The sequence below is a fragment of the Andrographis paniculata genome, unplaced genomic scaffold (genome assembly GCF_009805555.1).
Source record: "Andrographis paniculata isolate CXL003 unplaced genomic scaffold, ASM980555v1 Contig36END, whole genome shotgun sequence".
In the NCBI taxonomy this organism is placed as follows: Eukaryota; Viridiplantae; Streptophyta; class Magnoliopsida; order Lamiales; family Acanthaceae; genus Andrographis; species Andrographis paniculata.
Window position 1 is genome coordinate 1,946,194 of NW_026137569.1, and position 23,059 is coordinate 1,969,252.

Sequence of the window (23,059 nt, forward strand, 5' to 3'; positions counted from 1 at the left end):
GTATTTAACAATCTAACTCTCTTTACTAGCTAGAGTGGAGATATTGAATTTTTTTATGAATATATTTTTATGATAAGTATGAATAATTATATTAACAATAATAAAAATAATAATGTTAAATATATAGTATATTGTGAAAGAACATACCCCAATACAAATGCAAAAACAGTAACAATAACCCTACACAAACCAAAACATAAAAAACAAGAACATAACCAAATGAAAAATTAGAACAAAAACAGTAACTAAAACAAATACAAAACCAGTAACTAAAATAAGAACAACAACAATAATAAATACAAAAAACACAAGAATCAAAACCAAAATCGAGAACAGTAACAATAAGCAATAACAAAAATAAAACAAAAACTCAAATCAAAACCAAAAACAATACCACCACCAAAAACAAGTTCAAAACCAAAAATAGAAAACAATGACACAACCAAAACCAAAAAATAAAAAAAAAATAAATAATAATAAACTCAAAACAATAACAAAAAGAAAATCGAAAATTCCAAAATAAGAACGAAATCAAAACCAACACCAAAACCAAGGGGAGCAACAAAAATAACAAAACCACAACCAAAACAAAAGGCAAAATTAAAAACCAAAACTAAAATCAAATCCCAAAAAAAAAAAAAAAAAAAAAAAAGATAAAAAAAAGGAACAAAACCAAAAACACCAAAAACAAAACCAATAACAAAACCAAAAGATTACGAAATGTAATTAGACCCACACATAAAAATAATGACATCAATTAATCATATCTTCACACACTATGCAAAAATTAATCATCTACATAGATACATACGAGCTATTTCACTCAAACACTATTTATCACAATAAAGTCAACTTTATTCGTGCATGCACATAATGAAAAAGTCACGCCAGTGCATCTAGTAATTTATCATATCATCATTATAAAGACATTGCAATAAAAGTTTAAGAAAAAAAAAAACAAAACCCAATAAATAGACCAAAAGAAAGATAATGAAATGTAATACAGTGGTACACACATTAATAATAAGATTAACTAGTCACATTCATACACAACACAAAAATTAATACCTATATAAATAAATACAAACACATGCATAAATATACAAGTTAGTCAGTCACATGAACAATACAATAACTAATCACACATATATGAATAATACATACATTCACACATGCATACATAAGCCAGTGACACATATATTAAAAACAATTTCTTTCATGCAAACAGACATACGCAAAGTAAATTGACGGTATAAAAACATTGTCATAGAGAAAGTAAAGATTCAATAAGACAACCAAAATCAATACAAAATATACACAAACATGGGCACACAAAACAAAAGTAATTGTTCACACACATGAAACATATGAATCATAATATATACACATCAATAACAAAGTCAACCAATCATGCACCCAAGAACAACACAAAATCAATCCATAAAGAAGAAAACGTCGTAACAAAAATTTATTTTTTAAAGAAAATGAATAAAAAAATATAGAAATTACAAGACTGCCGCGTAAATCCTAAAGGAAAAAGAAAAACAACACAATATAAACATACAAATACATAATCTACTAATCATGTATGCACTCACCGTGCAAGAACAAATCATTTATATGCATATATACTTATATAGATAAGTCTATTGCATATAAATACTATATATATCATAATAAAATCAAATTCATTCGAACAAGTAAATAATAATTAAAAAAAACATCACATCAGTGTACATTAATAAATTCATCAAAATCAACATTATAATGACATGACAATAAAATTTAAGGCAATAAATAAATAAATAAAGATTTCATGAGATAGACAACGAAATGTAATATAGATATGCATTCATATTATGATTAGTATCAACTAATAAAATAGAAGCACACACAATACAAAAAATGGTCATTTGCATGTATGTGTATACGTAAGCTCAAGTGCACGATAAGTAAAATAAAATAAAATAAAATAAAATAAAAAGAAAGAAAAGAAAATCACTTCAATGCATCTTAGTTAGGAACATTGTTATAAAAACATTACAAAGATAAAAATTCAATTAGACATAGAAAAGAAAATTATGAAACATAAAAATATACACATTAATAACAAAGTCGACTAATCATACACACAATTACACAAACAAGACAAAGAAAGCAAGAGAAACCAAGAAATGAAGGTAGGATAATATATATATTAACTTCAGGTCAGGGTGTATGCACAAGCAATACAAAAACTAAATGCATGCATGGAAACCTCAAAAAGTATACACTTACATGCATGATCAAAATAAAATTAACAATATTCGACGCAAATGCAAATAAAATAATCACTCTAAATTCATTTTAGTAAATCAGTAAGAATTAGCATTAAGAAAGTATTGTCAAAAAGAAACTCAAAAATTCAATCAGAACCATCAATATCAAACTAGATATAAAATGTATACACATTGCATATACAAAATTTAATCATTTAAATACATGCTTATTGAATGCATAAACAACATACTGTCCATTCTCACAAGAATGCATTAAACAACATCACTATATGCCCATCCATTCACAAGTGCACATTAAGAAACATCAAACAAATTTACTGGGAATTACCTTAAAAGAGAAGCAAGAAGGCAGTGGTGGATGGTAAGACTCATAGAAGATCATTCTAATCCTTACCCAAATCGGAAGAGAGTCAATTCCAGGACTACAGCCAAATCTAGATATCTTCCTACCCTGAACAACTGCAAAAAAGAGTAAAGGAAACTAAGTTGAGGAAATGTCAAAGAGAAAAATAAGTAACTTAACACTTTGGAGCTCTATTTCATGTAAAAATTTCTTCTTTCCTCCTTTATCATCTTATTAAGTGGCCCTTGGCTTCCTCCCTACATCAAGAAAGGCAAATCCTAAAGAATTGAAGGGCAGACCAGATAATAAAGCAGAAGACAACATTAATAATAGTACCTTAAGGGAGGGGACAACTAGATCTTTTGATGGCATCTCCTCACTGGAGAACCTCACCTGATGTAACATCGGGTAATGAAGAAGAAGAAAGGAGAAGGAAATATTAATAATTAATAACACAATATACCTCATATGGGTCCCACGTAAGATAACATATAAATATATCCAAACACAATTAGATAGTCCATTAAAAATTACCAGCATGATAAAAATGAATGAAAACAGCATAATGACAAATCTTAAGTCTTAATCACATGTCACAGACTTTACTGTTAAACAGAAAAACAAAAAGGAGAAGAGTCCCAACCAGATCAATTAAAGAATGATTGTAGCACAATACGTAGTAAGATTGCAAAAGAACAGATAGGCACAACATGGCTCAAAGATTCGCAAGCACCATTAGCCCTGTCTTTAAAAAAAACAAGCTATTAATTAGTATTTGAAAAGAGTCCATATTAAAATAATGCTTATAATGAACATCATTGAAAGCAGTCAATAAAGTTCTCAAGTAGAGATACAATTGAAGGAAATCATGCCTTGATAAAAAAAAAAATGAAATAATATTTAAAGGTATTCCAACCCAACGAAAATGAGCAGAAGGCTATATGTAATATTATAACTCAAGTTGTAAGTTGGTTGCTAACAAGAAGTTATGTAATCCAATGTACAAATATATATATATATATTATTTTATTGAGCTTGATAGGAATTTAGAATATGTACATTCATCACTCAATAAATTGAAATGAATTGAATGACAATGCACTAATCAGCAACGCTATGGTTGCAAAATTTCCTGTTGCACATCATATGACATGCCTTCCAGATTACCCCGCCAAGAAACAGGCCGATTTTCTAATTGAAATGAATTGAATGACAATGCACTAATCGGCCACGCCATGGCTGCAAGATCTGTTGCACATCGTATGGCATGCCTTCCGGATTTCCCCGCCAAGATACGGGTTGATTTTCTTATTGATGCTCAACTCAAATCTGTTTATGCCTCATCATTCAGCTCAGATTGTGAGGCAAAAAAACAGCAATATAACTTGATAATTTGATTGAAAAATAGGTCAAGAGAGCTTATAAGCATTATTTGAAAAGTGGACCAAGATGAAAAATATAGTCGCATGTGGATAAAACTTCCATAAAAACCAATAAACGGTGAATATTTGAACTAAAAAGAACAAACTAGAAAAATTAAACAATGCAATCGACTGGAGTGAAGCCAAACCAAAACAGGAACATGAGAGCTAGAGCATGAGCAAGATCCAAACCCAAACCAGACAAGAACCACATCAAAAAGCAAGACTAGAAAAACTACAACATGAACAAGACCCGCAACCCAATCAAAGAAGAGCTAGAGCCGGAAACAAACTCAAACCCGAACCAGAACCACCTGAGCTAGAGCTAGAGTCAGGCACGAGCCCAAACAAGAACTGCACAAGAGCAAAGAAAGACAAGAACTAGAACTAAACCATGAAAAAGAGATTTGATCTTGGCTGGATTTAGAGCCAAAATCAAAGCTGAGGACTGAACCAGATCATGTAGTATACCTGACCATGCTAGAATTGGAACTAGAACGGGAGTTGACTCAGAAACGCCTAAGCCCAAGGCAGTGTTAGAGACCCAAAACCAAAACACGGACCAGACTCAATCCATGCCCAAGCTAGACCAAACTAGATTCAAACCCAACCCAGAATCACCTGAGCCAGAGTTGAACCTCAACCAGGGCCATGCTAGAGTAGGAACTAACTTGAACCTGACCCGGAATCACCCGAGTCATAGCCAAATCTAGAACCAAACATGAAATAGAACCCGATCCATACAAGAACTGCACCAAAGCTAGAGCCAAACCAGATCCAAGCCCAAGCTAGAGCTGGAACTAACTTGAACCTGACCCGGAATCACCCGAGCCATAGCCAAAGCCAGAACCAAACATGACCTAGAACCCAATTAATACAAGAACTGCACCAACTTGAACCTGACCGGAATCACCCGAGCCATAGCCAAAGCCAGAACCAAACATGACCTAGAACCCGATCCATACAAGAACTGCACCAACTTGAACCTGACCCGGAATCACCCGAGCCATAGCCAAAGCCAGAACCAAACATGACCTAGAACCCAATTAATACAAGAACTGCACCAACTTGAACCTGACCCGGAATCACCCGAGCCATAGCCAAAGCCAGAACCAAACATGACCTAGAACCCGATCCATACAAGAACTGCACCAACTTGAACCTGACCCGGAATCACCCGAGCCATAGCCAAAGCCAGAACCAAACATGACCTAGAACCCAATTAATACAAGAACTGCACCAACTTGAACCTGACCCGGAATCACCCGAGCCATAGCCAAAGCCAGAACCAAACATGACCTAGAACCCAATTAATACAAGAACTGCACCAATGCTAGAGCCAAACATGAAATAGAACCCGATCCATACAAGAACTGCACCAAAGCTAGAGCCAAACCAGATCCAAGCCCAAGCTAGAGCTGGAACTAACTTGAACCTGACCCGGAATCACCCGAGCCATAGCCAAAGCCAGAACCAAACATGAACTAGAACCCAATTAATACAAGAACTGCACCAATGCTAGAGCCAAACCAGATCCAAGCACAAGTTAGAGCCGGAACTAAACCCAAACACAACCCAGAATCACCTAAGTTAGAGTCAGAGCCAGACCGAACCAGAACTTGAACTTGAACCAAAATCCAACCCAGAATCACCTGACACCATAGCCGATCCCGAACCCAAAATAAAATAAAAGAGCATGTTTAAATTGGAAAGGAGAAATGGAATTCAAAACACTGAATATCAAATGCAACGCTGAAAGAAATGAGAACGAGAGACGGATTTTTTTTTTGAGAAAAACAAAATTTCTATTGCTAAAAAAATCAAACACTGTATTCCTCAAGCCCTAAATTTTCTACCCTTACCGTTGTAGCGAAGGAGGAGGAAGGCAGATTGAAGCTTCAAATCACAACTTAAAGTATATGAACAACTCAAAATTGAAAATTTGTAAGTTGTATACCAAGCGAATGTATTATCCTAATCAAGTAGTTTGAAGCAATCGCAAATCACCACTCCTAACCAGTAGCGAATCTTGAATTCAACTAAAACATACCTTCCCGTACCTATTGAAATGGTCGCCGCAACGTCGCGGTTCAACCCGCTATTCCACCAGAAACGTCAAGCCCAAAGAAATCCTTACCTGATCGAAATAGAAATACAAGCCTCCCAGGAGCACCGACTTCTGGAACCTTTCTTTTTTTATGTAGACCATAATACCACATTTGCCAGAGCAGAGTATATATACATAATAAATAATAATATTATTAATGGTATATCTTATGACCGTTGCAAGAAAATCAAATAAGGCATGTAGATCAAAACTTTCCTTATATATTTTAAACTTATCAAATAGCCGTTAGAAATTAAATTAAACTGAAACCATATACACCCACCTAAATCGCCCATTTTCTACCTTCATATGCTTCTAACAATCTTGGGTTCCTATTGTTTCAGAAAACAATCAAACTGTATAGGCCGATCCATTTCCAAATCCAAATTTATGTTTATTTCAAATCCAAACATCACGGCCACGGGGGTGTTAGTTATGTCTTTTAGTATTTTGATTTAATTTATTATATATTTTAAATTTAAAATATTTTAACATAATAATGATAATAAACATATTATTATGAATTTAAAAATAAAATAAAATATTATTATTTTAAAATTAAATTAATTTTCTATTAGAAATTTCAAATTAAAAAAAGATTATAGAAGTCAGGACGTACCTTTGACACAGAGAAAATGGCAACAGGAACTTGGAAATATCTCCAACATTCCATCCTCTTCCACTGCCCACTCAAAAATTCTTTAGATCACTCTAGAATTCTCAAGAATCTGCATACCCAACCCAATCATCCTATATAAACAATCATTCAGATCATCAATCCATCCATATCCAATCCGCGAAAAGAGATTCTACCTTTAATAGCTTCAGAAAATACGATGCCAACAATGCTGCCATGGCTGCTCTCCGATCCTTTCTTCAGGGATGCATTAGACAAGAGCGGCGTCAGTATGGACTGGAAGGAAACGCCGGAAGCCCACATCTTCACAATGGACCTTCCGGGGGTGTCGCCGGCGGACGTGAAGCTCCAGGTGCACGACGGCAGCGTGCTCCACATAAAGGCCGACAGGAAGGAAGACGAAGGGGATGAGAAGAGTGCTCATTTCAGATGGCACTGTAGGGAGCGCGGTGGTGGGGGGAGTTTGTGTAGGGAATTCCGGCTGCCGGAGGATGCGGCGGTGGAGAAGATAAAGGCGGCCATGAAAGACGGAGTGATGGTGGTGACGGTGCCAAAGGACAAGAAGAAGCAGCAGCTGCTGAATAAAAACCAGCACCATGTGCAGAGACGCCGTGCGGTGGAGATCGGCGACGGTGGTCACGACGGTAAAATTGGGCTCCGACGATTTGTTTGCTGCAAAGCCCCCTGATCAGATCAAGCAATTGAATCATGTGAATGAATTAGTGAATGATTTCAAGCTTTGTGAATTGATAAAATGGATGTAATGGAAGAAACCCTAGATTCATATTGTATGTATATATGTTTTGAAATGTAAGGTAAATTACGCACACAAACACACATTCTAATATTGTCATGTATCAACTCAGAGAGATAAATAAAGGATTTGTTGATGAAAATGGGGAAAAAAAGATGCCCTAATTAGATCAGAAATCAGAGTGAATTCAATGCAGCAAACCTAGCCAGATCTTATTATCAGGAATGAGCAACAAGGAATTGATGGAGATTTCGAGATTACCTGGTTAATCCTCTGTAATTCCTTCATCAATCGCATAGATCAATTACCACCTGTGAATGGCGAAAAAGGCAGTGCTGATCGGTATCAACTACCCCGGGACGGAGGTGGAGTTGAAAGGATGCGTCAATGACGTCCGGCGGATGTACGATTGCCTGGTGGAGCGATTCGGTTTTGCAGAGGAAGACATCAAGGTGCTCATAGACACCGATGATTCGTACACGCAACCTACCGGCCGGAACATTATAGACGCTCTGGACGATCTGGTGGATTCCGCCAAGCCTGGGGACTTCCTGTTCGTGCACTACAGCGGTCACGGCACGCGCCTCCCGCCGGAGTCGGGGGAGGAGGATGATACCGGCTATGACGAGTGCATTGTCCCCTGTGATATGAATCTCATCACCGGTCAGCCTCTTTCGCCATGTAGATATTTATATACATATGTATTGTATGTATCCCCTTCTGGGGATGTTCATTATTATGCAATGATGTTGCATTTTATTTATATGAATCTTCCAAACGAACTAACCTTAAATATTCATATCTCATCGCCGAATTTGGCAAGTTGTGCTTGCAGATGATGATTTCAGGGAAATTGTGGACAGAGTCCCGCAGGGATGCCGATTCACGATAGTCTCCGATTCCTGTCACAGCGGCGGCCTGATAGACGAAGCAAAGGAGCAAATAGGGGAGAGCACGAAACAGAACAGGAACGAAGAAGATGAGGATGAAGATGAAGACGATGACAACACTGTCGACGAGATCGGCAGAGGATCTCTATTCGGATTCCGGAAGTTCATGCGACATACCATCAAAGATGCAATCGAGTCCCGAGGAATTCACATACTATCCGGATTCAAAATCAGGCCACATCAGGAAGATGACAAAGAGGAAGAAGATCAATACCTAGGGCAAGATTACATCAAGAACAAATCAATGCCCGTATCAAGCCTCATCAAAATCCTCAAGCAACGGACAGGCAAGGAGGACATCGACGTTGGGAAGCTCCGACCAACGCTATTCGATGTTTTTGGTAACGATTCAAGCCCCAAGATCAAGAAATTCATGAAGCTCATTTTCGGCAAGCTAAACAGCCGTCAAGGCAATGCACAAAGTGAAGAGAGTGGTGGGTTCTTGAGCAAGGTTGGAAGTATGGCCATGAACTTTCTAGAACAAAAGCTTCAAGAGAACGATGAACAATACGCGAAGCCAGCACTAGAAACTTTTCTCAAAAATGAACAAGAAGCCTATGCTGGGGCAGCCAATAAAGGGTTACCTGACTGCGGCATCCTCATCAGCGGCTGCCAGACCGACCAGACTTCAGCCGACGCCACCCCATCAGGCGACAAGACCAAATCCTATGGGGCACTGAGCAATGCCATACAGATCATACTCGAGAAGGCGGAACAGAAGGTGAGTAACAAAGAGCTGGTTATTCTGGCCAGACACTTGTTGCAGAAGCAGGGCTTTCAGCAGCACCCGGGGCTCTACTGCCATGATGATTTTGTCGACGCACATTTTATTTGCTGATGGATTCACTGCTGGGGCACAATGAAACAACAACTATCACAATATAAACATATTAGGCAGGTTACCTGTCCGAGTTGTTCTTGTGTCTTCTCTAGACTGCATAATAATGAAATATGTAGAAATTGAAGAGTCGACAATCAGTTATGTCATTGAAGTAGTAGAGTAACAAAATGGTTCTGTATTTCGAAATGGCTACCTCTTCTTCTTGGTGAGGATATAAGACAGTTACAATCTTCTAATGGTAATGACTATCACAATATACAAAAAATGCCAATATGCGCCGGGGGTGAAAGAGGGGGCCTGAATAATATTAATGGTTTCTAATATATAGAATATAAACACATCGGCAGCTGAGAGTGGGGGCATCAGTGGGATAAAATATAGCTGAGTAGCGATGCCATGATGATCGATTAGCTGCAAATCCTTGTAGCTGGCTTTGTCAATGCAAATCAAAAGTGAATCATTGTAGTTGGTACCTTTGTAGCATAATGTAAAAAGGATGATCCAGAAACCTTATCAAGGAAAATGACAAAAAAAGGTCCTGCTCCCCTACCCCGGATTCTTGCTTATCTCACTCATCGTCAATGTCCTGAACCCAGGATAGATCTGCCAAAACACCAGTTTTGTAATTGTTATACAGGGTGATTAAGAAAACAATCAGGCAAGCAAATGTTAGATGAACTTATTGATAGCACATCAAATGGAAAATAACTTCCACAACTGTTAACACATGACATTTAAGTATTTTCTAGACTTTTTTGGACAAGTAGTGTCTGTCCCATTGATATTTAGATGAATTATGTACAATCTTTTCATGGGATGTGTTTGTTGTTCCACCTCACGGATAATAAACTGGTCCATGTTATTCATAAGTGCATAGTACAGGTATTGTAGAGCCAAATTCGATGAAAGTTCAAGACAATTCATAGGTATCTAACTTTCCAAAATGGGATCGGAGTATAGTATGAAGCAGATTACACACATGTAGAGCATTAAGAAATAAAGAATGCAAGAGAAGAAAACCTTGAAGTACGGATTCAACTGCTGCATTTGGTATGAGCAACCCAACAATTCGTTGATTATCTGCAGTTGTTTGTATACACACCACCCGTATTCGTTTATGGCTTTGGCGAGCCTGAAATATGAATCAATTAATGAACAGAACCTGGTGAAAGAACTTAATAAAGGCAAGCAAACTTATGTTTGCAATTGTATCAATGAAATTCAGTACAAATTATGCAGCGAGGAACATTTATAGAAAAAATAATATATCCGAACCAATGACATTACGCAACAAGATATGAGAAACCAGCAGCTCCACTACAGTCTAACAAGGCACCTATTGAATGTAATACTACTGTATCTATAGTGAATACTTATGTATATATAGCAGCTTTATTGGAATACAACACTTCTGAATGCACCAAAGTCATCAAAAGCTTATGAACAAAAGGATAACACATATATACAAGGATCTTAAGGATACTAAACTTCTGTTTGATCTTCAATCATTTAATGTCACAAGTTGCTGCCAGTTAATATTTTATTAAACAAGATCAAACAAGCGCCACACCATTCCATTAAAGAAAATTGCTTCTACCAAAAGAAGAATTAAATTGTTGACCCACCTGCTTGGAAAGAGCTTTAGCAATCGTTCCCCAAACAGGAAGAATGAGACCACCTAAAACATTAACTTCTTGTAGCCTCTTGCCTGTGGTGCAGTAGTTACCCTGCTTACAGTTTTGACCATGCATACACTGCAGGCGAAACCTCAAGTAAGATATACGGCAACACAATTAGGACAACAAAACTTGAAACAACAAGGGGTTCCAAGGCCAAACATACACACATATATACGACCCTGAAATTTATTTCATGGTTGTGCTTGTAAGCTTGACTTCTGTAACAGTTGAAATGCTAATAATGCTGTATGAAGTGTAGCACACTTTGAAATTCATTGGAGATTCAAGTTCAATAGCTGAATGTGTAGTTTAATTTTTAACAATCTGAATAATAAATGAAAGAGGATCTATTTATGTATATTTACTCCTATTACTTTCTTCTCATCCTATCATTTTTGCAATGTAACTTTCATTCCTTAATAAAAAAACATATATATAAAAAAACAATAAGTAGTGCCATAGTAATTCAACAATAGGTTAGTAACAAGTAGTATTAAACATACAATAAACTAACAAGAAAGTTTAAAGAACAATAAAAAATAAAAATGCGTAATCAAAGATAATTTAGTAATTATAATCAAATCAACTTAATAATTATTAGCAAAATTTTTTTTAATATCTATAAATAACATGACAACAGTACCTGCTTGGATGAAATTTCATATTCACCTTCCCAGCCAGCACGAACCTTCTCTATACTCGAAGATTTTTTGTATTTGTCTTTTAATTCTGCTAAAGGCATCTCCCTGGGGATCATAAGGGGTATTGAAAGCACTGGAAGAAAGGCTAATATAAAAGAAAGCATGTGAAGTTCTCAATGGAAACTCATAGGCACCTTATGGACTCCCCAATGTTTGGACGAATTATTTTGTACGCCCCAGATGCAGAACTGAAATAAGATTTAAAAAGTCAAAATGTGTGTCCTAAAGCATGATGGGAGATGTTTGGAATTGTCTATGTCCACATACACACGTTACATATTTCACAAATTATGCAGGACATACAAAAAGAAAACACAAGTCACCAACACCAACAATATGAAGTACAAAATCTGTTACAGGACAAGTAGTGAAAGAGGATTAATTGCATGACTATGCCAAAGAAACAAGTTTAATTAAAACAAGCAGTTCAGCCAAATTATGATTACAGGCCCTTTGGGTTGCTAAAACAAGTTATATAAACTGGCAAAGGATAACACTAACATATGGCATAACTCTAATGGCACATCAAATGAATTACATGCAACATTTCTTTTTAATATCTAATGGCCTGGAAAAATAGGCATTACATGCATGTCGTGGTATGAAAGGCAATTCAACTAACAACAACAAAACTATGGAAGGAGCAGAACCAACCACACGGATCTAATAAAGTGTACTTAACAATAATAATCAGTGCTTTAAACCAGGGGCAAATAATTGCATCTAGAAAATGGTCAAACTGTCATCCTATGATCTTAACAGCAAAGCAATAATGATATAAACTTAATACCATACTTTTCAAGTGCTAGTATAAAATGCCGTTTTCCCATCCATTCTCTCCTGGATTCATAGAATCCACTGTTACTTGACACAGATTCATCGTGTCGCTTATCTTCAAGTAATGCTGTAGCAGACTAGAAAAACGAAATATGTCACATATTCGAGAATGAGCACCAAGAAACCAATCACTGTAAGAATTAGAATAAAATGAAATACCTCCCACGTCATTCCTCGATCCAGTGTAAAAGTAAACAGCACAGTTAATGCTCCTGACATGCTGTCAACATGAACAGTCTGCAGAATGTTGCTATTAATAGATGTATGGTGTTAAATAAACTTCAGGTTATCTAAACCGTAAACCAATATTGCAAAACCATGCATAGAATTAAAATTAAGTAATCATGCCCACTCTAACAAGCATTCTAGACATGAGCTGGTGCATAATCATGAAGCATATAGCTTACACCTCTGCTTTGTCAGACTTGAAACAAATTAAAGACATCATTATAATCCAATGTTCTATTGGATGTGCTCTCTTATCAATTTAGAAGTTACTTTTTAATATAATTGCCTATGGTGTTAGAGCCACAAAAATATTGAAAGTAGGATCAAAACCTTTGGCGTTCCCTGCAGCTCAATTTTGTTGGCTCTTATATCAACAATACCAGAATCCACGTGCCCTTCCTTCCGTGCATTTTGAACAAGAAGGTCAAGAATACTGACAAATAACTCAAACAACCTGCAGTGAAATCAACATCTACTGTCATCTGTCGTTATAAAAAAAAAAAAAAAAAAAAAAACATGTACAGCCATCTGTGTTTGAAACAAGAAAAACACTAAAACTGACTAATACACCCAACAAACCTATTCTGGATATCTGGAGGGAGCCCTAAGAGTCTGTTCAGAAAACGCCCAATATCATGCATGTCTGAATCAACTATTCGCCCAGAGAACTTTCCAGATTCCTTCCCATTACCTAAAAAGATCGATAGTGAACAAGAAAATCCAAACTGAGAATATATAATAAAAAACAGTTGAGAACGAATATCATATAACCATACTATTACCAACACCAGAATCTCTAATTATCCCAACAGATACAAGGGCAGATCTTCCTTTGAGAATGAAATCTTGTATTGAGTCAGGTTCTTGGGATGAGCATCCTGGTGGGTCAACAGGTAAAGGTTCCTGGGTATTCAAAAAGGTATCATTATAAGCAACACATATAAGACAGCTTAAAATTGTAAAGTGAGAACAACTTATACAAAGCACCTGTTCCATAAGTCCTCGATACAACATTCCCAAGGCTCTCTTTCCAAAGACACTGTCATAATTATATGCACTGAGAGATGGTCCAGCCCTGAAATACAAGAACTATGAGCATAATGGCCAAATGGTAATAATATTAATGACAACTCCCTATCAATAAGCTTTTAAATGATTGGATGTTACCTCCTGTCTCCTTGTGTCAATGCTCCAAGGGATTCAAGTCTTTTGGCCACAATGGACGCAAAACGACGTTCACCACCAAGATTTGTGAAAAGAAGCCTACGAGAAATTATTCCATTACTCTATTTATGTGGGTTTAAAATGCTTTGTTTTCAACAATATAACAATGATGTCCTCATGTTAAACATGGTGAATTTGACTGAAATTTTCAGAAGAAAGATGAAAATTTTCAGCAAAACTCCCCTTGAAGACAAAACCACTTAATAGAAGTGCAATAAACTAGGATTACGCATCATACCCCAAACAAACTCCATTTACTTTTGATATTTTTTCAAGTTTTTCATTTTGCAATCCTCACGATTTCCTATAAAGAATAATAAAATACACAATTTTTTCTTACAAAATATCATATTCAACCCCCTATTTATACCAAAAACCAAAATCCAAATAAAATCACCAAGTAAACACACTGAAAAGCAACATGTATTAGTGGTAGTTACAATAAAGAAAATATAGCTACAACTAAATAAATAAATAAAATAAAATCACTCAACAGTTATTTATAACAGTAGCATACAAGAACACTGTACTTATCCATCCAAAATATTCACATGATAAGGCCAAAATCAAAAAACAAAACAATAGAGTTAAAACCAACTATATACCAGGTTGGCATAAATGTGGGTTGAAACATTAGTGGATATGGTAGCAAATTGCTATAATATTTTCGATAAATGCATTGATCAAGTCAGATGAGAAACTCATAATTACCTGTACTCAGGTGCTGAAGCTTGATTTGATCGATGAGTTCTTCCAAACTGTTGTATTGCTCGGTCTGCGCTCCAAGGCAGTTCTAGAGTTATATGGACTCTTCTTTTCTGTTAATAACAGTTGAATTGGAAACAATGCAGCCAAAGAAATGAATACGTGAACAAATCACAATACAAGATCATCTCAAGCAACATGAATACAAATTTATAGTGACCTGATTCATTGCCCTTCTATCTGCTTGCAAAGAGACACCAGCAGATCCAGCCTCAGATATAATAGCTACTAGTTTTTTAGCTTCCATGAATAGTTGCTTTTCATGCATATTAACCATTTCCATGGTCACATCCTTCCTAAAGGACACAAGGAAATTGTTACCAACAAGGCAGCGGAAAACGAGGGCAGCAAGTGTATGTAAAAAACTCACGTGTTTCGTGCCTGATAAGTGACCCCTTTTCCTCCAGAGGCCCTAACAAGCATGCCCCGTCTCCCAGTTATTTCAGCTACTTTTTCAGGGCCTCCAAGCTGCACCATCACAAAGTAGTATAAGAGGCAGATAGATAGTCATAACTGTAGGATGTGCAGCAGTCATCACACGTTACCTGATCAATAATATCATCTAAGGGATTGTTAGGAAGATCCAATGATCGTATGACTTCAAGAATTTCCAATTTACGCTTCAGAGCTCCATCATATCTAATCAGGTACAAAAAAACTCATTAATAAGGTCAGGGTAGATATACCCCAATGCTGAGATGACAGAAAAAGATTACACTTGATTTCTGGAACAGACCTCTTCAACAGTTCCTCATAATACGCTTGTCTTGCTCGGAGAAACTCCTCAGTTTTCTCTTTGCACGAGTGACAAGACCAATCCCCAGATACCACCTCTACAACTGGTGGAATCAAGCATGCAGGATGAACAAGCTGGCTACAGACAGAACACTGAAGCAACTTCTTCCTTTCCTACACACAAGGGCGGGTATAATAAATGAAATAGGTTGAGCAGAAATAAGGATTACAAGAACCATATCAGCCATCAACAACGAAGAGAAAAGGGTCAGAAGTTATATACCTCTTCTGAATTGCAAACGCTGCAGATCTGAAACTCATCGTCCGACTCATTTTCAGATTCAGTATCAGCTGGCATATGACAGGAAAATAAATAAAATGACAACTTAAACACAACAAATGACTTCAGGCAGAGCAATTGCATTGTCAATGCTAAAAATGTGAATTGTTTGATGGGACACATCTTAAATTCTGTTCTGTGTTTATTGAAGTTGTCTGTCTTAAAATTTTCACTTCTTTTCCTTACTAAAACAAGTATAAGAAAGGTGTTTAGATTACTTTCAGATTGCCACTCGCTTTCTTCTTCACTTTCTTCATCCCATTTGGCAGCTTTCCTTACCCTCCCCGCAAATGAAACATCGGGTGCAGCAGAGTGTCTCTTTATTGGAAGCTCTATCACACTATCTTCTAAGCACAAAAAATTAATGAATAAAAATAAAAATAAGAAAATAAAAGAAAGTTAATACTAAGTCCTCTACAGACAAGGTAGAAAACAATTTAGCATTTTAAAATATATAGATACCAGGATTTGGTTCTGGTGGTTTATCTGGAAGGGGATAATTTTCCTCAACAAATTTCAACAATAATTCTCGAGGCCCAGAGATAAAATCATCAAGTTCTGAACCCTATATCAGTAAAATGAAATATTGCTCAAGTCATTCAAGAGTTTCATATGAAAGTGTGAGAACAGTAAAGTAACAAAGGATAGTAGAGTAGTACAGGTGAAAATTAAATAATCAAGAGTCGATGCGCAGAGAACATATGAAAGCAATCTAATCCATATATAACAAGCGAGATTAATACTAAAAGGGAAAAGAAATAGAACCCACATATTTTGTCACAGCTTCCTCTGTTCGTGCCTCTCCAGTACTCTGTAGGCCTATGACGACACACTTGCCATCAGCCAATGCTTCCTCAGAAAGTCTAACCACTGCAGGAACTTTAGCTGACATGCATACATGTCTAAAGAAGCGCTGAATAGCACAAAGAAGGTAAAAATTTAAAAATATATACGAAACAGTGAGAAAAAAAAAAAGGCTAAAAACATTCCAGGATGCTATTTTAAGAACTGAACCTGATGACTAGCCCAGTACAATCGCCACACTTGACTTGAATTAGGTTTTTCATCGGCAATAAAAGCACTAGCTGTTAGCAATTCCACTCTTAACCGAGCCCAAAATTCAGCAGCTTTTCCATACATATCCTAAGAACCAAGAACATTTATATTAGGTGGATAACCAATAATTAACTCACTGGGAATGAACAAATTTAATAATAAAAAAATCAATTAAACATGCTACTTAAATATTTAACACCAGATAATAATATTTGAAAACTTATCAGGTGCTTATGGTGGCAGGCACCCTTTCGATCTCACCACTGAATCCTAGCAGCTTTATAGTGCAAAGTATTTCTCAAAAAAGAACGAAACATCACAACTGATTATCTTCTAACATGTGTCCTTTATATATTATATCAATGAACAACACTAGGTCAGCAACACAAATATTGTTGGATGCTAATTGATTTAACTTTCATTTATTCCACTAACTTTCCCGGAAATCCTCATTTTTCATAGCCGTTCGTGAGTAACCATTACATTTATGTTACTTCCCTAAGAATTAGAAAGAAACAATAAATCACAAGCTTGCTAGAAAGCTCACTTTGCCAGTTGACAAGCATTAATCATCACTTATTTGATGGGGGATATTGAGAAGTTTATTCAAAGTAGGATGTTATTTACCTGGATTAAAATTGTACTAACTCGTTCCCATAATTTTCTATTATTTTTAATTGGCAATGTTCCAAAACTTTTGAAGCTTTTTTTTTATTTACACTCTAAGTCTTTTTTTATCTTTATACCCTTCTATATAAAATTTATAATATCATTCCAGACAAAAAGTAAAAGCAAAATGGTCAAAAAAACTACCAAAATTATACCACCTAAAAAACCACACCAAAACTATAACTAGCAAAAACAATGGGACAGAGGAAGGGTTATATTACTTCCTATTCCTATCTTTTGAACCACAAGCAAGCTGACTTGGCTACCCTTCAGTGGTATAAATAGTGATTAGTGATTATTATCACATACTTGATCTGGCATATGTAAATTATAACTTTTTCATTCAATTGGTCTGATTGTGATTAGAAGTAACTATAATGTCATAGACACAGATAAATAAATATGGACAGCATGCATGTGTATATATTAGATAAAATCATATATTAGTTAATGGTGCATCAACGTCGAAAAAGAGAAATTAAAAAATTAAAAAAGCGTAACTAAAATTAGTACCTACCGTCATTTTGGAGTCAAGTGGAACTTCAACAACTTCAAATTCTGCACCTTTGTAGCTTAATGTTCGACAAACATACATCCCCCTATAAGTGATTAGTGACTTAGTGTCATCTCAAATATAATGACATTTAATATTTTATTCTTAGAAATACTGAATGCCGAAACCTTGCTTTCATATCCATGGCAACAAGCTCCAAAGCTCCAACACCTCCTTTCTCCATTTCACCTGGAAAAAATCCATACAATATTGGCTAACAACTTGTAACCTTGTTGTAGCATGGAAAAATTGAAGCAGCCAATAGAGAATACAATGCAAATAAAATAAAAAAATTTAAAAAAAATCAAAAAAAAAAAAAAAACATCACCCCATGTCAATAAATATAATGGATTGGGCAAGTAACATATAATATCGAACCCTAAAGAAATAACTCACAAGAAGGCCGTGCAAACAAAAATGTTGTATAAACTTTAAAAATGGAAGAGTCCAATCAGATAAGGAAAATTAATAAATAAATAAATACTATTTGGAGAAATTCTCCAAGTATAATAAAGTGTGCCACATTGTAGAATTGTAATGATGATCCCAAGGTGAATCCTTCTAAAAATACTACAAATTACTAAACACTTCCACACCTTTAAAAATAATAGACACTAAAAATAGTTGATAATTTTTTCCAAGTGCAGTTTGCAGGAAAAAACCATAGCCCAATCAAGAAAGTAATTTAAACAAAAGGTCATAATAAGCAAACATATTTCAACTAAAGCTAACGATAGCAATGAAAAGTATTAATACAGTCTATCGTAAAACAAAATCAGAAAGACACCACACAGCTCAACAGAAGAATCAAAAATAAATTGCACCTAAAAAATCTCGGAAGTTGGAGAAAGATGTTCCAGGTCCCCAAAGCCCAAGGCGAACCATATAACCCATATTGCGTGGTTCAGAGGCACCAGTTGCTGAGCAGTACATTACACGAGCTTCTGGAAGTCTGGCCTACACCATAGGAATCCAAAAGCAAAAGAAAATATTCTTCAACCCAAGTAAAAGCTATATGGAGTAAGAATATTCTGCCATTCCGGTAGTTAATACTTGATGACCAATATTGTTGCTATAAAGGGCTTATACTTACTAAGAAATACAAATACATCAATTAAAAAGGATTTGGAGTATAGTTGTAAGCGGTGCCTGTCACAGCACAGCACAAGGTGCAACAAATGCCATAAGTATTTATGAATTATTATATGCAAATATGTACACAGTCCAACATAACAGACTTGCAGAAATGTGTAGTTTATTTAAAATGAGAAGGACAACACAGGGTCCGCTTCCTAGGGGGAGAAAGAAATTGCCTTACTCAATGAATAGGCTAATTAACAATAATAAGTAAAGCAAAAGAATACAAGAATAGAAATCAAATGACACCAAAATGATAGAGAGCACCACCTGAATATCAAGAACAGCTTCACCTGTCTTTGTTGGTTGCCCTCCAGCTTCAGGGACCAGATTTTTTGCTTTGTGACACTGAAATAAATAATCAAATTGAGGTTATATCTGTCTATTTTATCAATAACAGGTTAATTGTTTGAACCATGTCATAAGAACTCATTTAAGTCAAAACTCAAACTTATATATTTAATTTGGCAATGTAAACTACCTCATCAAACACAATAAGCCCATCAAATTGGCCACACCATTGCACAAGCTGCTGCAATCGAGAACGACCTCTCTCAGAAGATGCAATTAGGCTGCTATATGTCAAAAAAATGACTCCTTCCTTTATACCAACTGACTTTGAATCAAGCTTAGAGTAAGGAAGCTTGTTTAGAGCATGCACTACAAAGAAAAATCACAAGAGATCCTTAGATCCATCAGATATGTAAAAACAACATATTATAGTCATGAAACAAAGTGGTTTAGCATATATGCCACACAACTAAATAAATCAAATTTGACACTACAACAACAAGTTAATTAAGGTTGGCTGGTTGCACCACAGAGTACTAACCTTCTATACATGTAGCACCAACATCATCCAAATCCCTTCTAGCATCATATTTCAAGTCCGAACCAACAGAAATCCACCTGCATAATATCATTAGAAAAAATGAGAAAGAAACAAAGTACATATAACATATTCAGTCCATTAATGTCCAAGGAATTCAAACATCAAACAGACAAATTTGTTGTCAACATAAATGCATGAAGTGGAGCCCTTACACTGCTTTTCTTCTCCCATGTTGCCAGTTCTCCCATATTAACCCAGCTATTGTCCTTCCTTTACCAACACCAGCTCCATCTCCAAGAAAAAATCCAGCTCTGGCTCCATCAGCAAGGTGCTGAAGATGTCTCTATAACATGAAAACAATTTCACAATAAGGCATCTGGGGGTCATAAAAGCATTGCATTTCATTTTGTTAGCCAACCTGGCATGCATAGACCAATGTTTCAATCTGCAGGCATGATAATGCATTTGAACTTTCCAGCTCATCCTTAATCTTGAGGTCATAAGTAGGTTCAGGAGGTTGTACTGCAGATAAAGAAGATGTCTCCACAACCGGATCTGGATGGGGTGGACCTATTGACAGTTTCGGCGGTCTCTGCACAAGACAAGAAAAATCATCAAACCACATATTTCTAAAAGTACAATTCAAAAGATGTAGGAAATCATACATAATCAGTAAATGTTTCTCCAGCCAAGCCACCTTCATCTTCTTCTCGCTCCACTTCAATGGCCACCTAACACATATAACAAAAGATTGATAATTTGTATCCACCTTCAAAGAAGTATTGCGCAAAATTATAGGAAAAGACAAGAAATGTTCAAAAAGAATAATAATAAGATTCAAAAATAGCACACAGGTCCTTATCAATGTTTGTCTTTAGAATCTTATATTAGAGTTAATGGAGTAGCAGGCGCTTGATAATGAATTGAAGGGCTCTCTTGGCAAGTGTATGGAAGAGGGGATGCGGTACAAAGAACCTATATTTTTTATTTCTTTATGGTTAGCGATTGCCATGTAAATGCCAAAAAAGGAAATGCAGATCGAGTGAGAAATAGATCATTCAATTATTACAACATGATGAGGAGGATTAATTAATCGAACTCAGGAATCCATATCTCATTTTAAAGTTATGGATCATCTAGGCTACAACGACACGTGGAACCTCCGAAAGTGAAAAACAAATACTTTCTACCCACTAAAAGAACATTAAATGCACTTGTTCACATCAAAAAGTGTTCCGTGAATTTGATGAATACCCCAGAAGTTGTTGTCTGCGTGTGAAAATATACAACACTGACTGTTTGTGGTATCCTGCGAAAAGTTTAACATTTTCCACGGATGAATTCCAATAGTTTCTTCTACATACTATATTCTCTACTTTTAATCTTCGAAATCCTGATTTTCCATGAATAATAACATGAAGAAAGGAATTAGTTGACATCAGAAGCATCCTAGCCACAAGTAAGGACTCCACTCACTCTGGATAACGCTATTGCAGACATATAAAAGACCTACAATCAATCTAAGCTCGCACATAACATATGATCGCACATAACATATGAACGGAGAGGAAGATCAGAATTTGAGATTACTGGAAACGTGAATTCTCAACTTAGATGGTTTCTAACTGCCAAAACCTTCATGTGAAATTAACAAAGCAGAAAAACAAAAAAAAAAAAAAACACAAGTGAAACAGAGGCAGAAATGTAACAAAATACAACCTCGTTGACTTCTTCGGGAGGCGGTGGAGGGGCCATGGGCGGCATAAACTGGCCAGGTAGGGAGAGATCAACAATGAAGTTGCACTGCGGGCACTTAAACCGCAGCAATCCATGGGGAACATTGAGTACGGCCTTGCAGTTAAGGCAAGGCAGCTGGATCTTAGTAGGATCAATGCCGTGGGCTGGTCCAGTCCTCTGCGGCGGTGGCTGCGCCGGATGAGTCGAAACAGAGCGCATCAGCTCGGGGGGTAGCATCTGCGGCAGTTGGCACGCAGGGCAGACGAACTCGGTCATTCCAGGCAGCACGGTGAGCACCATCTTGCAGCCCGCGCACCGAACCCGGCATCCTCCGGAGTCCGAGACGCCGAGTTGAGCCCGTTGGGGCATCGGCGGTGGCGGTGGAGGCGGCGCAATCGGTGGAGGCGGCAACGATGGCTGCCCCATAGGCAGAAGAAGTGGAAGTGCGGGAATGGAATCGAGAATTGAGGAGTGAAATCGGATTGGAAACAGTGAAAATCGGAATGGATTGAAAAGGGGTAGAAGAAAGGGGGACGGGAGGAGGAGGGTTTGGTTTTGTTTGGTCGGGTCTGGTTCGATGCGGATGATTTTTAGGAAGAAGAGCTGCTGAGCGGCAAAGGCAATATATATATACACATAATAATAAATGGTAATTGGGGGGGTTGGACTCTACGGACAAATCGGGCGTGTGCACGGACACGGGAAGCTACCTCAGTACCTCGTCGTCGTGACAAGAAATATACATACATATATTTATTTAGATATTTGTATTTTTATAAAAACTTGATTTTAATTTGAATAGTGGCTTAAATATGACATTTTTATAGTATAAAAAATTATTATATTTTTACAAAAATACTTATTTAAAAAAGATAATATTTGAATTTGTAATATATATTTTTAATTTGAAATTGAAATTATACATATTTTAACTGGAATTGATTTTAAATAGTTCTCAAATATTAATTATTATATATAGTATAAATTATGAAAAAAAAATTGCAAAAATTATATTTATAAAAAATTAAGTATATATATAAATAATTTTAATGTTGAGTACAATGACAAGCAATGAAAATATTACTTTAAAGGTGAACGAAAAAAGTATTATATATTACTCTGATAAAGTGTAATTTTATTTCTAATTTTATTTTTATGTATTTGGATTTTGTATTTGTATAATAATTTAATATATGTTTTTATGAAAGAAAAGAAAAAACACAAAAATATAAAG

General features: G+C 36.1%; 3 protein-coding genes and 1 long non-coding RNA gene across 10 annotated transcripts; 2 read left to right on the top strand and 2 right to left on the bottom strand.

Annotated features, from left to right (window-relative positions):
- Positions 1–2,455: 2,455 nt before the first annotated feature.
- On the bottom strand, positions 2,456–6,763 carry LOC127249843 (uncharacterized). The gene is made up of 2 exons (XR_007838494.1): positions 2,959–6,763; positions 2,456–2,879 (listed from the first exon to the last, which is right to left on the bottom strand). It is a non-coding gene; the product is annotated as an uncharacterized LOC127249843 (long non-coding RNA).
- Positions 6,764–6,913: 150 nt separating this feature from the next.
- On the top strand, positions 6,914–7,666 carry LOC127249842 (16.9 kDa class I heat shock protein 1-like). The gene has a single exon (XM_051272876.1). It carries the CDS (start codon positions 6,987–6,989, stop codon positions 7,473–7,475), a length of 489 nt encoding a protein of 162 aa, XP_051128833.1. The 5' UTR covers positions 6,914–6,986; the 3' UTR covers positions 7,476–7,666.
- A 123-nt stretch (positions 7,667–7,789) lies between these two features.
- On the top strand, positions 7,790–9,430 carry LOC127249841 (metacaspase-4-like). 2 transcript variants are annotated; one of them, XM_051272873.1, is made up of 2 exons: positions 7,790–8,204; positions 8,365–9,430. In XM_051272873.1, the coding sequence occupies exons 1-2, from the start codon at positions 7,859–7,861 to the stop codon at positions 9,327–9,329; spliced, it is 1,311 nt and encodes a 436-aa protein (XP_051128830.1). In that variant the 5' UTR covers positions 7,790–7,858; the 3' UTR covers positions 9,330–9,430. The 2 variants fall into 2 exon arrangements, with proteins under 2 accessions (XP_051128830.1, XP_051128831.1); XM_051272874.1 differs by having other exon boundaries at positions 8,377–9,430.
- A 57-nt stretch (positions 9,431–9,487) lies between these two features.
- Positions 9,488–22,430, bottom strand: LOC127249839 (protein FORGETTER 1). 6 transcript variants are annotated; one of them, XR_007838492.1, is made up of 33 exons: positions 21,808–22,430; positions 20,754–20,819; positions 20,507–20,680; positions 20,301–20,431; positions 20,089–20,165; positions 19,738–19,916; positions 19,527–19,604; positions 18,944–19,076; positions 18,248–18,308; positions 18,084–18,165; positions 16,856–16,984; positions 16,611–16,754; positions 16,304–16,406; positions 16,060–16,188; positions 15,785–15,852; positions 15,503–15,675; positions 15,312–15,405; positions 15,137–15,234; positions 14,927–15,062; positions 14,713–14,819; positions 13,945–14,040; positions 13,765–13,852; positions 13,560–13,680; positions 13,357–13,468; positions 13,108–13,231; positions 12,709–12,786; positions 12,508–12,626; positions 11,847–11,900; positions 11,655–11,757; positions 10,958–11,086; positions 10,353–10,464; positions 9,842–9,935; positions 9,488–9,759 (listed from the first exon to the last, which is right to left on the bottom strand). XR_007838492.1 is itself a non-coding variant. In XM_051272870.1 (33 exons), the coding sequence occupies exons 1-32, from the start codon at positions 22,249–22,251 to the stop codon at positions 9,901–9,903; spliced, it is 3,777 nt and encodes a 1,258-aa protein (XP_051128827.1). In that variant the 5' UTR covers positions 22,252–22,430; the 3' UTR covers positions 9,488–9,759; positions 9,883–9,900. The 6 variants fall into 6 exon arrangements, 4 of the variants coding, with proteins under 4 accessions (XP_051128827.1, XP_051128828.1, XP_051128829.1 ...); XR_007838493.1 differs by having other exon boundaries at positions 9,488–9,763; XM_051272870.1 differs by having other exon boundaries at positions 9,883–9,935.
- Between the last annotated feature and the right edge of the window lie 629 nt (positions 22,431–23,059).